At 34.9% G+C, this 15,075-nt stretch overlaps 2 protein-coding genes across 2 annotated transcripts; one reads left to right on the top strand and one right to left on the bottom strand.

Annotated features, from left to right (window-relative positions):
• The first annotated feature begins 443 nt into the window (after positions 1–443).
• On the top strand, positions 444–4,708 carry ormdl2 (ORMDL sphingolipid biosynthesis regulator 2). The gene is made up of 4 exons (XM_052594652.1): positions 444–579; positions 1,025–1,199; positions 2,874–3,025; positions 3,286–4,708. The coding sequence occupies exons 2-4, from the start codon at positions 1,026–1,028 to the stop codon at positions 3,419–3,421; spliced, it is 462 nt and encodes a 153-aa protein (XP_052450612.1). The 5' UTR covers positions 444–579; position 1,025; the 3' UTR covers positions 3,422–4,708.
• Positions 4,709–7,467: 2,759 nt separating this feature from the next.
• Positions 7,468–14,804, bottom strand: nemp1 (nuclear envelope integral membrane protein 1). Its single transcript, XM_052594615.1, has 9 exons — positions 14,581–14,804; positions 13,222–13,343; positions 12,915–13,134; positions 12,711–12,783; positions 12,413–12,506; positions 10,921–11,035; positions 9,531–9,756; positions 9,279–9,446; positions 7,468–8,966 (listed from the first exon to the last, which is right to left on the bottom strand). Exons 1-9 carry the CDS (start codon positions 14,684–14,686, stop codon positions 8,750–8,752), a joined length of 1,341 nt encoding a protein of 446 aa, XP_052450575.1. The 5' UTR covers positions 14,687–14,804; the 3' UTR covers positions 7,468–8,749.
• Between the last annotated feature and the right edge of the window lie 271 nt (positions 14,805–15,075).

The raw sequence follows: 15,075 nt of genomic DNA, 5'->3' as shown, positions 1-15,075 counted from the left end.
TATATATATATATATATATATATATATATATATATATATATATATATATATATATATATATATTTTTTTTTTTTTTTGAATGTTAAATGTTAAAAATTTAATTTGTCAAATGTACAACATCAATGTCATTACTTGTGGAAGTGTAATAAAATATACAAGCTTCACTACAAACTAAGAACTATGTACACAAACATATTAAAATTAAAAAGTAGGCCTAATACGAACACAGTAAATAATATTTATTTTATATTAATCTATATTAGTAGGCTATATTATATATAACTCCAATTATATTAATTAGACCTGCTTGAAATATCCTGGTAATAAAATTTGAAATAAAAAATACACTGAAATAAAAAAAGAATAAAACAAGGGAAAATAGATTTTAAAATAAATCCTCCTTGTGGTTATAGTCAGAGGGCGGAGAGAATCTACGGCTGTGTTTCAAACCTAGTGCGCTTCTTGCTAGACATCGTCATCGGCTCCGCCGGGCACGCGCTTAGGATGATGTCTACGCAGGAGACTCGCTAGGTTTTCAAACACAGCCGCATACTGTCTATTTCCTGGTTACTTCGCAAGGTGGGTGGCTGTCAGATGAAAACATTAGCTCTTTATTTACTCTATTTAATGTACTTTAACTTGCATTTTGAGCAGTTTTGATTGCTTGTTTCATTTGTGTTTCAAACATGGCTCTTTTTCATGCAGCCATTTCTTCAGCTAGTATCAGTAGCGACTGAACTACTATGAATCCACTAGCCGGATAGCTAACAGGTTTCGGGTGACAAATGTGCATGAATATTGTACACACATCATTAAGACACCGCAAAGTTTATTAAATCGGTCGGTCTTAAACACCCCTAAATAAACCACAAACAAATTATCGTTGCAGAGGTTAATGTTAATTGTGATAACGAATGTCTCATTGTTAAGAGTGTGGTCTTGGTAAAGGGCATCCTAATTTGTTTTTTAATGGCTTTCTTTGGGTGTTTGCATGAATCATATCACGGCTGTTGTTTTCGTGCAGGATGAATGTGGGCGTTGCTCACAGCGAGGTGAACCCAAACACTCGGGTGATGAACAGCCGGGGCATCTGGCTGGCCTACCTGCTGCTCACCACTGTCCTGCATGTGGTCCTGCTCAGCATCCCTTTCCTCAGTGTGCCTGTGGTGTGGACGCTCACCAACGTCATACACAACCTGGTCAGTCCATGCAAGAAATCTTTAAAGGTTAACTAAATTAAAATTACCTGAGAATTGATTCACCCTCAGGCCATCCAAGATGTAGAAAGTTTGTTTCCTCATCTGAATAGTTTTGGCAAAATGTAGCAATATCTAAGTTCCTCACCAGTTCACCCTCAGCAGTGAATGGAAGTGAATGAAAGCAAATTTTCAGTTAGAGGTAAATTACTCCTTTAAAAAAAAATATTTTTCACTCTTAAAGAGATATTTCACCCAAAAAACCTGTCATTATTTACTCACTCCCATTTTCTGTCCTTCATAGAACACTAAAGCAACAATAAAAGCATCAGCTAAATGACACATTACTAATTGGTAACATTAATAACAGCACATACAGCTTTAGTAATTGTTAAAGTCTATGTAGAATAAACATACAGACATGGCCAAAAATATTGGCACCCTTGGTAAATATGATCAAAGAAGGCTGTGAAAATGAATCTGCATTGTTGATCCTTTTGATCTTTTTTTTTTTTAAATCACAAAAATCGTTCCTTTCATTGGGGAATAATAATTTAAAATGGGTAGAAATATCATTATGAAATAAATATTTTTCTCTAATAGACATTGGCCACAATTAACGGCACCCTTTTATTCAATACTTTTTGAATCCTTCATTTGACAGTTTAACAGCTCTAAATGTTTTCCTATAATGTCTGATGAGGTTAGAGAACACCTGACAAGAGATCAGAGACCATTCCTTCATCCAGAATCACTCCAAACCCTTTAGATTCCCAGCTCCATGTTGGGGCTTGTCCTTTTCAGGTTCACTCCTCTCATTTTCTATAGGGTTCAGGTCAGAGGACTGGAATGGCTATGGTTTTGTGCCCAGGTTTTGTGTTTTTGAGGTTTGTGTTTGGATTATTGTACAGTTGGAAGATATAAACATGGCCCATTATAAGATTTTTAACAGAGTCGGTCACTTTTTGATTTTTTATCTGTTGTTATTTAATAGTATCAAAGATGCCATTTCTGTGAACAAGACGTCCAGGACCTTCAGCAGAGATATAGGCCACGACATAAAAAATATAGCTGTATATTTAATTGTACACATGGGGTACTTTTTAGCCCTGTGTTCACCTACACCATGTGGTGATGTAGGTGCTGTTTTGACAATTTTTCTGACCCCGAGACTCAACTATTTTCTGCAGTTCTGCTGTGGTCTTTTGCTGCACATCAGAAATATATACTTTGGTTTTTATCATTGTGACGGATGATTAAAGGAATTTGAGCTTTGTTTTGCCTCCTATTTATATTTCTGTGAAACAGATCCATGGCTGGATAATGTCATGTTCATAATCACCCTGGAGTGCTCAAAATTGTGAATACGAATGCGAATATACTTCAGAAATATTTTACTCAAAAGAATTTCTTGGGGTGCCAATAATTGTGTCCAGCATGTATTTGAGAAAACATTTTTCATATTTCCCCCAATTTTAAATTCTTAATATGCAATGGAAGTTTAGATTTTTGTGATTTTTTTGTGATTTTTTTTAAAATAAAAGATAAAAAGGATTAGCAATGCAGATTCATTTTCACAGCCTCCTTTGATCATATTTACCAAGGGTTCTGATATTTTTGGCCATAACTGTAAATGAGTTAAATGGTCATGTGTTGACTCACTTCTCTGCTGTCTAGGCGATGTACCTGTTTTTACATACCGTCAAAGGCACACCATTTGAGACGCCGGACCAAGGCAAGGCACGTCTGCTCACTCACTGGGAACAGATGGACTATGGCATTCAGTTTACAGCGTCAAGAAAGTTCCTCACCATCTTACCTATTGTACTGTGAGTCATGTTCATATTCCTGTAGTAACTGACAGAAATAGGACTATATGCACTTATTAACTACTTTATTATACCGGTAATCAGTCATTAAAATTACGAATTGTTTTTTACAATTCTATATCAACTTTTACTATTTTGTTATATATATTTTTATAATTGAATATTATTTATTTGATGTTCTCAATTATGTATAATCCTTTAAAGTAAAATCATTACATTTAAGTATAATAATAACAATAAATGCGTTTTTTTTTTCATAGGTACATCTTGGCCAGCTTCTACACCAAATATGATACAACTCACTTCATAGTCAACACAGGCTCACTACTAAGTGTCCTCCTACCCAAGCTGCCTCAGTTTCATGGAGTGCGTCTGTTTGGTATAAATAAATACTGATATGGATGGGATGTAGCATCATGGAGATGAGATGAAATGACTGAAATTCCTTTATTCTCCATGTGATGCTTCCTTGGTCCAAAGTCGTAAGGCCTTAAGGAACCAAAACTGCACTGGACTGAAGTACACTATTTAAAAAAAGCCTTCCATGCTCAGGTTTATTCAATCTGTGGTGTTTCTTTTTTTAAATCCTGTCTTATGTCTGTAATTTCTCGTCATCATAATCTCTAGATCTCCATCATAATTTCTAGATTCATCACATTCAAGGATGTTTTTGAATGCATTGCATCAGAAAATGTGCCAGTTAGTTCTGAATTATAATATTCAGAGAGTTTTTGTCAGTGTTCTAGTATATATACAACATGGACAACTGCAGTAAATAAGTTATGTTGAATTATTAGAGAAACTGATTTAGATTTTATTTTGAACTGCATTTCTCATTTCATTTCCCTGAAAAATGCAAAACAATAATCTGTGTCAATGTATGAATGTGATATGATAAACAATCTTAAAGTGCTCACTTAAAGTTTATTGCTTAAGTTTCTCGTAGAGCACCGTTATATTAGATTTCTTTGAATTCCTGTATTTATTTCATCTGTTATCATATCATGAAACATTACAATTTGACCCAATTGCCGTAGTGCGCATACATTATTATTATTATAGATTTTTTTTAAGTTAGTGTCTGCATGGATCATATTTGTTCACAATACGAAAGTGAAAGTATGCACAGTGGGGAACTAAAGTCTGAGACCACATTGAAAATGTAGTATTCAAAATCTAATTGGTGGAAAGTTTTAGAATGTTTAAAAAATAAAACAAGAATGTGAAAGGAAAAAGGAAATTTTTTTTTGCCTTTTTTATATTCTCCATGTTCATTCCTTTATGTGAAGTGTTTAAAAAAGGACAAGATGGTTTTTGAGATCAGGATCTTCAAGTTTTACACAAAGACGTGGAGTTCATACAGCAAACTGAAATATTCGAACTATCTTTACAATCAAATTTTTTGTTCAAATTTGAGATTATTATTCTTTTTTTTTTTACCTTTGGACCCCACATTGTCACAATGTAATGTTTCAGCATCAAATGTCCAGTTTAGTATGTTCAGTTTTTTCAACCCATTTATAATGTGTTGCACTGGTATAATTAAAATGGCTCTTGCACAAGATAACTTATCAGTCATAAAGTCATTTGGACTAATATTCAAAATCTCAAATGACCTAATGTAATGATATGATATGCAAACCATTGCATACACCTGTATCAAATAAATGACATTTACAGTTGCATGTCACAGTATATGGCCCTCATTTCTTAGCCACTGGTTTTTATTCCATGTGATAAGTAAAACAATGAGGTCTGATGCTTAGAGCGAATGGCATGAAGTTGCATCACATTGCACGGAAGCATGTAAATCATCTAAAGCGATCATAATACTACAGGATCAATGTGACCACATGCAGATGAACAGTTAACGTGGGAATCCTCGCCTCTCACCTATTGGATAACAACAAACCACACAGGTGAACAAGGAAGAGGTGTAAGCCTGAGCCACGAGGAAGCTAAACAAACACATGCCGTACACACAGCCTCGGTTGTGTCAGTCCGATGAATATAGACACGCATTTGGATAAGTTGTGAAGGTGTACCGGGGGAAATCCGTGAATTTTACATGTTACACACCTACACTTGGACGGGGCAAGCCCAGCAACTGCGATAAGGCGATAGCTGGACGGGAATCCCCACCTACAAGCTCAGGTGTCTCCCAGCTGCATTTCAGGGAAGAGGGAGAAGGAGGGGAATAGTGTCCTCGGCCCACCTATGCCACCGATTTGCCTAGCATATGTAACACACGCTGTATGGCAAGTAGTAGTAACATTTAATTTATAAACTGCACTGATATCTAATTTAACATTACTAGTACTTATTTTCTTAGATACTAGTATATTTTCCATTAAGTGCTAGTACTTATTCATTAACTACTAGTACTCAGTTTTTAGGTACTAGTACTTATTCTTTAGCCACAAGTGTCTTTTGTAAAGTAACTATTCTTATTAATTAGATACTATTATTTATTTATTAGATACTAGTACTTAATTCAGTAGTGACTAGTAACTTTTATATTGTTACTAGCAGTGTTTGGAATAACGGCGTTTAAAAGAACGGCGTTAGGTAATGACGTTATTTTTTCAGTAAGGGGTAATCTAACTAATTACTTTTCCTGTCGTTACAATGCCGTTACCATTACTGGACGTTAAATGCGGTGCGTTACCTATGCATTAATTTAATAAACTATGTAATCCGAACGTATGTACACATGTACACATGTAATGTGTACATGCAATGTGTGACACACATTTACAAAGCTAGTGGCCAAAAACACTTCTTACAAAGATAATACTTGAAGTGCAGGATAAAACTCTTGCTGTCTGTTGACATGCAATAAATATTGAAAGTTATGTACGAACACCTGTCTGTTCTCCTCATTTTAACTGACTTGTGAAAACTGTAAAGAAAAAAAAATAATAATTTGACATTTTTTTTTCAGTAACGAAAATAGTTACTTTCCCTGGTAACGAGTTACTTTTATTATAGAGTAATTCAGTTACTAACTCAGTTACTTTTTGGAACAAGTAGTGAGTAACTATAACTAATTACTTTTTTAAGGTAACGTTCCCCACAGTGGTTACTAGTAACACATTTAAAAAAAAATGCCATTGAATTTTATGGGGATCCATCATTGAGATATCAACTATTCAGTTATGACTAGTATGTATTCCACTATTGACTAGCACTTAATTTTCATGTACTAGTAGTTATTCATTGGGTACTAGTATGTATTTTTTACATACTAGTATTCATTCATTAGATACTAGTACCTATTAAATAGATACTAGTACTTATTCAGTAGATACTAGTACTTAATTCAATAATGTCTAGTAACTTTTATATTGTTACTAGTAACAAATAAATTTTTTTTGCTATTGACTTCTATGGGATCCATCATTGATATATCAACAATTCAGTTTTGACTAGTATGTATTCCACTAGTGACTAGTACTTAATGTTTGTATGTATTTTTTTGATACATTCATTAGAACACTTATTAAATAGACACTGGTACTTGTCCATTAGATACAAGTACTTATTTATTATAAAAGACACAAGTACTTAAAGAACAAACACTAGTACCTAAATAATAAACACTACCTAATGAATAAGTACTAGTACTTCATGGAAAAGATACTAGTATCTAAAAAAAATAATAATAAAAAAGTACTAGTAACATGAAAAAAGACACTAGCACGGCTTATAGATTAAATGTTACATCAGCTTTCCATACACGCGGTCTATTTACCACGGAAGCACATGCAAATAGTATTCTGGCTCAGTGCGCTAGAATACTGAGGAATCCTAGTGACACGAGGGGAGCACCGCTGATGTCACCGCTGGAATGCAAACAGTATTTGCATGAGCTGCAGAGGAAGAACAACAACAAGGAAGGCTGTGATATGTGTTCTTGCTTCAGCCTTTCAAAGCCTGGTCGCATCCAAAACCAAAAGCCGAGGCGCTGCTGTGATAGAACAGACAATGCATCTGCTGTTTCTCGCAATTCTGCTTTTTGCTTGTTCCTGTTCCAGAGCCTGCTGTAAGAAAGGCATGCACTGATCGATGAAGGTCAGCCAAACCGCAGCATTTGTATAAAGAAAACCAAAAGCTGATCAGCCGTAAAACAGTGGTTAAGGGACTGCGTCTAATTCTGCTGACGGCTGCGGAATGACTTTGTGTTTTTACTGGTTTATTTACTGAAGGGGATGAAGTGAGTCAGCAATAATAAAAACGAGAAAGAAGAAAAGTGAAAATGATTTAGCAGAAGTTTATTCTAAAGAGCTGATCTGTTTTCTTATTGCAGAAGAATCTGTTGAAAACGCATGAAAAATGCAAGGTGGGGAAAAATATTTTATTTGCGTTCCCTCGAGAAACTTTCTCTAGTAAAACATTTGGTTTCCTCCATAGGCTAGCTAAAAATAATTGTTAAATATGGTTTTTCACAAACGTTGTGAGAGCAAATGCACACTTTCTCGTGGCAACAAAAGTTTTCGCAAGCATTCTCAAAAGCATTGAATGGGAGACCAAATATTTTCATATTTATACGAGCAAGCGAAAGCTTCTCGGATATCCCACTTTTTCATGAGAGAACACACAATTTTTGCGTTCCCCTTTAAACCTTTGTTCGCTCGCAGAAAACACTGAAATTATTTTCTAGTTCAGTTAACTAACGTGAAGTTTCTCGACGAAAAGTCTTGCGAGCGAACGCAAAAACATTAAAATATTGTTTTTCCTCCGATTTCATTTTTCCCCACCACCATTTCCTTGTATAGTGGGCTTCTTCGCACTATAGTGATGTTCATATGATTGAATATAAAAATACTGAAGATACATAAATATTGCAAAAAGTTTTTACTTTAAAATAAGTTTAAATGTATAAAATTATTTAAAGGTGCTGATAAGGGGATTTTAAGCACAGAAAATATGTAAATCTTTAGGAGAATTCCACTGTGTAAGAATGACATTAGTTTAGTTATATTAGTGCTATGGTATGTTACAACTAGGGTGGCAGTATTACTAAAAACTTTTTTTAAAAATGTTATCTAAAAAGTCTCATTCCGCTCCACTCTTGTAGTTTTTCTTGCAAAGCACATACATGTGTGAACAAAACATGTTAGTTTCAAAAGTGCCCTATAAAATGTTAGATTTTATGCTGCCATCAAGTGGTCACTACAAAGACGTGCGTAACAATTTCTGAATTTCATGAGATTTGCTAAGCCAATGTAAGGCAAACTGTATGTATTTCTCTGCTTTTATTACTCATTCATAAAAAATAAAAATAAAAGTCCTTGGACCCTAAACAGACTTACAGCTCCAGTCAATTGCCACAAACAAAAAAAAAAAAAACTGTATAGTGTGCCTCTTCCGATCCAATATTTTCGTATTTGAAACTTAAAAACAAAACACATAAAATATAGTCCATGTAATAGCACAGTATTCACAGATACCTCCTCACACAGGAAGTCTCTGCATAATTACAAACTCAAAGATTTAAGACAAATAAAAACCGATAAGAAAAATAAATCAGACAACTTTTGGCCTTTCTCATGAGCCATGAAAACAACGGGGCATTTTCACTGTTAATAGTCCATTATGAATGCATCAGAGACTAAAGTCATGAATAAAATCCTCTTAAGATTCATACAGAAGAACAGTGAATGCTATACTTGAACAGATCACAGATCTGCTTAAATGATATACTTTTATACGCTTCATCAGTCATTTCACCCGTGTGTTGTTGAGTCGTGGAGATGCCACATCTGGCTTAACATCGTCATCCGTCTCCCAGCCCTCCTTCTCCTCATCCTCCTGATTTTCCTCATCAGTGGAGAACAGCTCATCCTCAAAGAACGATCCACCCAGTCCGTACTCCTGTGTATGAACCGACACCTCATTGGACAGCAGATGTGGAGAACCCTCAATGAAGTCTGCAAACCTGTGCGCAAGACAGAGTACTCTTATTAGAATTAATGTATTCATTTTTGGTCTTATTGAGCATGTTTCTTCAATATTCTGAAGACAGAATTATACTTAAAGGTCTTTTATGTGCTAAATTATGACCAAATGTATGAGTTTTCAGCAAAGTTTTGATCTTGTTGACAATTTTGCGTATCAAATACCATACAGTAGGCTAAGCAAGCAACCTAAATTAGATAATTGGGCATTTTAGGTTTCTCTCAAGACATTCTCAATAAAATGCATTATTTTATTAACACTATATATTTGTTTCCCAATTGTGCTCTCATACCTCTGAGGAGACTGGAGCCTGGAGACAGTCTTCCAGGTGTTGAACTCTGGACTGCTGCAGTATTTCCTAAGCTCGTCTAGAGCTTTCTGAGTCTCCACCTCTGACTGTCTCTGATACTGCTCTTCTGTCAGCAGAAGGCGGGGCTCCAGTTTCTTTGGCTTCAGCTTCCTTTAAACATTCATTCAGCAAGAAGACAATGACTATGTTGCTTAACATGTACTTGAACAGCATTTATTAAAGTTGTACACTCACTGATAAAGCAGGAAGACCTTGGTAAAAGGGTACTCCATGTTCTTGGAGCAGAATGCAGCTATCATGATGGCCAGAGCCACTTGCTGGACCTGAACTCCAGCGTACACCAGCAGAAGGCCGAAGATCTGCAGCGTCCAGGACAGGATGTTGACACTTCGCTTATCCACCAGGGGGCCATAGCGGTAACACACCGCAAAACTGATGAACCCAACCACAATGATATAGCCTAAACATTTACAACATAAAAAACAATCAGTAACTGATATGGTTTCAATAAAATATTTTCAACAACTCAAATGTTAATAATATTCCAATTAAAAAAAAAAGTAATAGGTTGTTTGCACATGAAATGCAGATGGAGGGCAGGAAGATATTTTCTACATAGAGTGCAATATCAGTCTGTGTTTTGCAACATTTTATGGTTGCTCAAATAGATCGAACCAAGGAAATTTATTTATTTTTTTTTTATGTACCAAAGGTTTCTGTTCATCAGGTGGGAAAACCGCCGGTTCCCGCCTCCTCCTTCCCTTGAAAGAACATTGATACAGTCTTATTGTGTTTGAATTTGACAAAACATGAGGAACTGTAAATTGACAATTTTCAAGTCAGGTTCTTTTCTTCCATATAATTTTTTTCTATATCCATGTTATGTTGTTTTCTGTGAAAACTTGCTGCTCTCTGTATTAACGTGTCCATGGCAACAATAGAATTTTCAATGGTCAAACATGGGTTGCTGGTTTCTCTTTCCTAATGGAAATGTTTAAGTCATTCCAATAGGTGTGAGGAAATCAAGCATCAAGTGTATTACTTGAGGGAAAACTTAAGGTGCTTTGTGCAACCGGGCACTGGAAGACAAGTCTTGCTTACCACCAACAGTCTGTTACCACCTTAATATCAGGCAAATATTTCAATTCAATACAAAAATCGCTCCTCTTTATAACAAAGGGATCACGTCCGACACATGTTGTGATTTTCTGTTTATGCCTTTCTCTTGTAATAGTGTTTAAACCAGTACAGTAAAGATTCTGCTTTTCACTTCATGCCAATCATCTGCATTTTTCACCTCATCAAAATCAAGTGACTGCAAAAAAGCTATACCATAAAAACAAAGTGAATGATAATTTTGATTTATTTAATAAAAAATAATCCTTAGCACTTTTTTTTTTACAAATTGATCAAATCCAGCATATATAAGTCTTGTCCACAATTATTTCACACTGAATATTTTTTGACCAAGGAATGCCATATAACAAAAATTCTATGTATTAAATGTATGCATTAAAAAAAAGATTGAACTTTTATTTGTATTTATGTATCCAAAAGAATTCTTAAAACCTTACTACCTGACCTAAGGTGGAATTTCACCACAATGTTTTGATGGTTCTCTCACCGATAGCCAGAAGCCAGTGATCTTTAAGAATGATTTGGAGATTCCTAAACACCAGCTGGATGACGTAGAGAGAAAAAGACCATCCACCCACCAGCAGCACATAGAATGGGCTTTTCTACAGGCCAAGGAAACAAACATGTTGACAATATGACAGTTTTTTAAGATCTAACTATTAATTGTAGGGATGCACCAATCATGATTTTTCATGGCCGATTCCGATACCGATTTTTTACAAACAAACTGGCCGATTCCGATTTCCGATTTTATTTTTTTATCTTTAAGCAACAAACAAGAAAGAAGGAAAGTGTGCATAAACAAGATGTTTATTTGGTATTTAATAGGCCAAACTGGCTTTTGGCTATTGAAAACAATAACTGCAAACATCTGAAATTAACAGCTACATTACAGGCATCAGCATTTAGATTTTGTTTTTGAATTAGGTTGAAACTACAGAGAATTGGCCTTAAATTTAGAGATTAACTGTAACCATGTGAAATTAAAGGCAATTACTGCATAGTTCTACAATCCAAACAACACACATTCAATAAGATGTTTCTTGATCAGCATGCAGTATTTTAGTTTTTAAATTTGGTTTTAAATAAAAAAAGGTCTTTACCAGACTAAATAAAAGTATGCTATATAAATAGATAATTCCAAAATGTTAAAATCAAATAATGTTGGTGCGAATAAAACAAAGATGCAAAGTGTTTTCATTCATCCAATAAAAAAAAAAACAAATTAAGGTAATGATTCACATCTATATTTTTTTCACTTGAGCCAATGAAAAATAAATAACTATTCTCAAGTAAAAAAATATAGATGTGAATCATTACCCTACATTTTTTTAATTGGATGAAGGAAACACTTTTTCTCAGTATGCTACAGCAGGTGATTTCTAAATCAAATTAAGTCGATGTAATTTTAAGGTAAAATAAAAATAATCAACTGTCGTTTACTTCTGGCTTTTCAAACGTGGATGCAAGTTCCACTTTACAAAAAAAAAAAAAAAAAAAAAAAAAGTTTTGTCACAGTTTAGTCCGTTTCGTTTCTCATCCAACACGTGAGAAGTTGATATGAACATCTCTTCACGTTCTACTCGTGTTCAGGGCTAGGACCGGTAACAGTAAGCTCGCGCAGCTTTAGTGCGCGCAGAAAAGGGACTCTTATTTGTTCGCCAGTATACCAACAGCTGATCGCTTCCTGCTGCTATCTGTGCCTCAGAGTCAGACATGTAGGTCTGCATTTCCAGTGCTGATCGGTTGCCCCCAGTGTCCTGCGCACAGATTTCGAAATACTTCCACACAAATGACATAGCGAACGATTACAATGTAGTCTGTGCACGCGACCGCACTTCCGGAAAAATCGGCCTAAAGAAGACCAAAAACCGGCCGATTGCCGATCGCGTATTTTAAGCAAAAACCAGTTTATGGCGGTCAACCGGTGCATCCCTAATTAATTGCTAAAACAAAATTAAAGAATGACAGGAATCTACCTTGGGAAGAAAACGGCCAATGACGAAGATTAAGATGATAAGGGAGGCGATCATTCCAGTGCTCATGCCAGCAGAGTAGTAGAACACTTGACTTCTACACGACAGATCAAGCACAAAGAGTTACCAACACTACCTCAACACCCAAAATTGTGCCTCCATCCAAGAAAAAAAAAAAAAAAGAGCAGAGTTGGCTTAAATTTTTGATTAAGGGAATAGCTCACTCAAATAATCATTTTACTTAATAGATTTAATTTTTGGGTTAACTATTCTGTATATAAACAGATATAGTTTCAATTACCTGCTCAGAGTCTCTGCAAAAAAGAACAGCAACAGTCCAGCCAGAAAAACCAAAAATAAGTAGATGTCATAATCTATAAGAGAAAAACCAATGTCAATGTCAAAATCAAGATCACAGTCCCGATCATATCAAGAGAGTGTAGAACTGGAATGGGTTTTCCATTCCATTTGGATTTTCTTTCTTTTAAATACATTTTCAACTTACGTCGACTAGGTTGTACTGTATAGAGTGTATGGGAATCTGAAGGGTCCACTCTGAAACAGGTCTTGTTGCTAAAGAGACTGATGCTCACGGTGGCCTCATTGGTCTGTTCATGTACAAAGTACTGCACAAGTTTCCAGATGCTGAAATGCTCAAGCTCCTGCAGGTCCTGCTCATCATTAACCACCGTCACCTTCAGTTTTGTAGTGCTCCACACTCTCACCTGTTGATCACATAAGAGGAAGGCACTGTCAATACTGATGCAAACATTACTGGTGATATAAACAAAAGACAATTAAAAGTCCTTTACCTGTATTCTAGTCCATGTTTCTCTCCATCCAGGTTTGATGGAGTTATTGTAGCAGAAATGTTGTGCAGCTTGTACAATGATTTCTTGTCCATCTTTTACTTCTATAATGGGACGGGTGGCACCTGCAGGAAGATGAAAATGACAGCAATACTTTGTGTGACTCTATCTATACACTAGTCAACAGTGGATCAAATCCTTACATCAAAGTTGTCTTAATGTCTTAAAACCAAAATGTGTTTTTGTTTTAGGAAAACTTCACTTCAAATGTTGACTACTGTATATATATACACATATACACACACACACAGGTGCATCTAAAATATTTTTTTGAATATCGTTAAAGTTTTTTTTTTACTTATTTCAAAAAGTGAAACTTTCATATTTTCTAGATTCATCGCTTGTAAAATAAAACATTTCAAAAGTTTTTCTGTTTTAATTTTGACGATTAGAGCTTACAGCTCATGAAAGTCAAAAATCCAGTATCTCAAAATATTAGAATCTTTACATTTGAGTTTTATTAAATGACCATCCATACAGTATAAATTCTGGGTATTTCTTGTTCTTTGAAACCACAATAATGGGCAAGAATGCTGACATGGCAATGGTCCATAAGAAGATCATTTACACCCTCCATAAATAGGGTAAGTCACAGACGCTCATTACTGAAAGGGCTGGCTGCTCACAGAGTGCTGTATCAAAGCAAATTCAATTCAAAGTTGACCGGAAGGAAGAAATTGGGTAGGAAAAGGTGCACAAGCAACAGGGATGACTGCAAGCTTGAAAATACTGGCAATTCAATTCAACAAGTCAATTCAAGCACTTAGGAGAGCTTCACAAGGAGTGGACTGAAGCTGTAGTTTTTTTTTTTTTTTTGTCATTGATCTTAGGAAATATTCTTAGATTTTAAGATACTGGATTTTTGACTCATGAGTTGTAAGCTCTCATCATCAAAATTATAACAGAAACACTTTTGACATGTTATGAATGAATCTAGAATATATGAAAGTTTCACTTTTTGAAAGAAGTAAAAAAAAAAAAGATGCACCTGTTTGTAAAATATACGTGTAATACTTCTTAAATATAATGTTTTTTTTTCCATATGTATATTTTCCAATCAACAATCACCTGTGTCTCGGTTCTACTACAAAACAACTGAGACATATAAATACTGATTTTATTAAATATCGCTTTATTCAAAATATCAGTTTTTACAACTTTGACTAATCGGTTTTTACAGTTTTTATCGCTTTAACAACATCCACTTACATATTAAGCAGGGTAACAACACTTAGCTTTCTTAATTGTCCTAAATCATTTAAAAGCAATATATATACATATTAAACAATAAATATTGCTTACCTGACGTTTGAGACGAATGAAATAAAAACAACACAGCAGTCAGGATAACTTTCAATCTGACAGTTTCGATTCCAAAGCCACTTTCGGATTTCATGAATCCCGCCATGATGTCTTCTCGCGTTTCTTCGATGGTCGGAGTGACGTGACCGACGAGACTCTGGTGTTGAACAGCGTCACCTGCTGCACTGGAGGAAACAGCGCATCTGTCTGCTGCAACGTCACACATCCGTATCAGCAGCAAAATCAAAACGGAACTTATAAAACACTGCGTTTGTTCTTATTTGATAAACCTCTGTTTCTATTTAAATTGGGATATATGTTAAAATGTTTTTGATGTGATATTTTACAGTTATAATCTATAAAGCAATCTATAAAACAGATATGATCTATAGTTCTTAATTTATTTTCGGTAAATATGCATAAAAAATAGCACTTTGCAAATAACATTTCTTGCTTTAATAATAATAATAATAATAATAATAATAATAATAATAA

This window comes from Carassius gibelio, chromosome B23 (genome assembly GCF_023724105.1).
Source record: "Carassius gibelio isolate Cgi1373 ecotype wild population from Czech Republic chromosome B23, carGib1.2-hapl.c, whole genome shotgun sequence".
NCBI lineage: Eukaryota > Metazoa > Chordata > Actinopteri > Cypriniformes > Cyprinidae > Carassius > Carassius gibelio.
The sequence above is the reverse complement of the archived record's forward strand: the minus strand, read 5'-3'. Positions and strand labels throughout refer to the sequence as shown.

Excerpts from the sequence above, each read along its gene's own strand:
- ormdl2 (XM_052594652.1), top strand. The coding sequence starts at position 1,026 with ATGAATGTGGGCGTTGCTCACAGCGAGGTGAACCCAAACACTCGGGTG. Across the intron at positions 1,200-2,873 it reads CCAACGTCATACACAACCTG|GCGATGTACCTGTTTTTACA; the intron begins GTCAGTCCATGC and ends TCTGCTGTCTAG. Across the intron at positions 3,026-3,285 it reads ACCATCTTACCTATTGTACT|GTACATCTTGGCCAGCTTCT; the intron begins GTGAGTCATGTT and ends TTTTTTTCATAG.
- nemp1 (XM_052594615.1), bottom strand. The coding sequence starts at position 14,686 with ATGGCGGGATTCATGAAATCCGAAAGTGGCTTTGGAATCGAAACTGTC. Across the intron at positions 13,344-14,580 it reads TCATTCGTCTCAAACGTCAG|GTGCCACCCGTCCCATTATA; the intron begins GTAAGCAATATT and ends ATCTTCCTGCAG. Across the intron at positions 12,784-12,914 it reads TACAGTACAACCTAGTCGAC|ATTATGACATCTACTTATTT; the intron begins GTAAGTTGAAAA and ends TTTCTCTTATAG.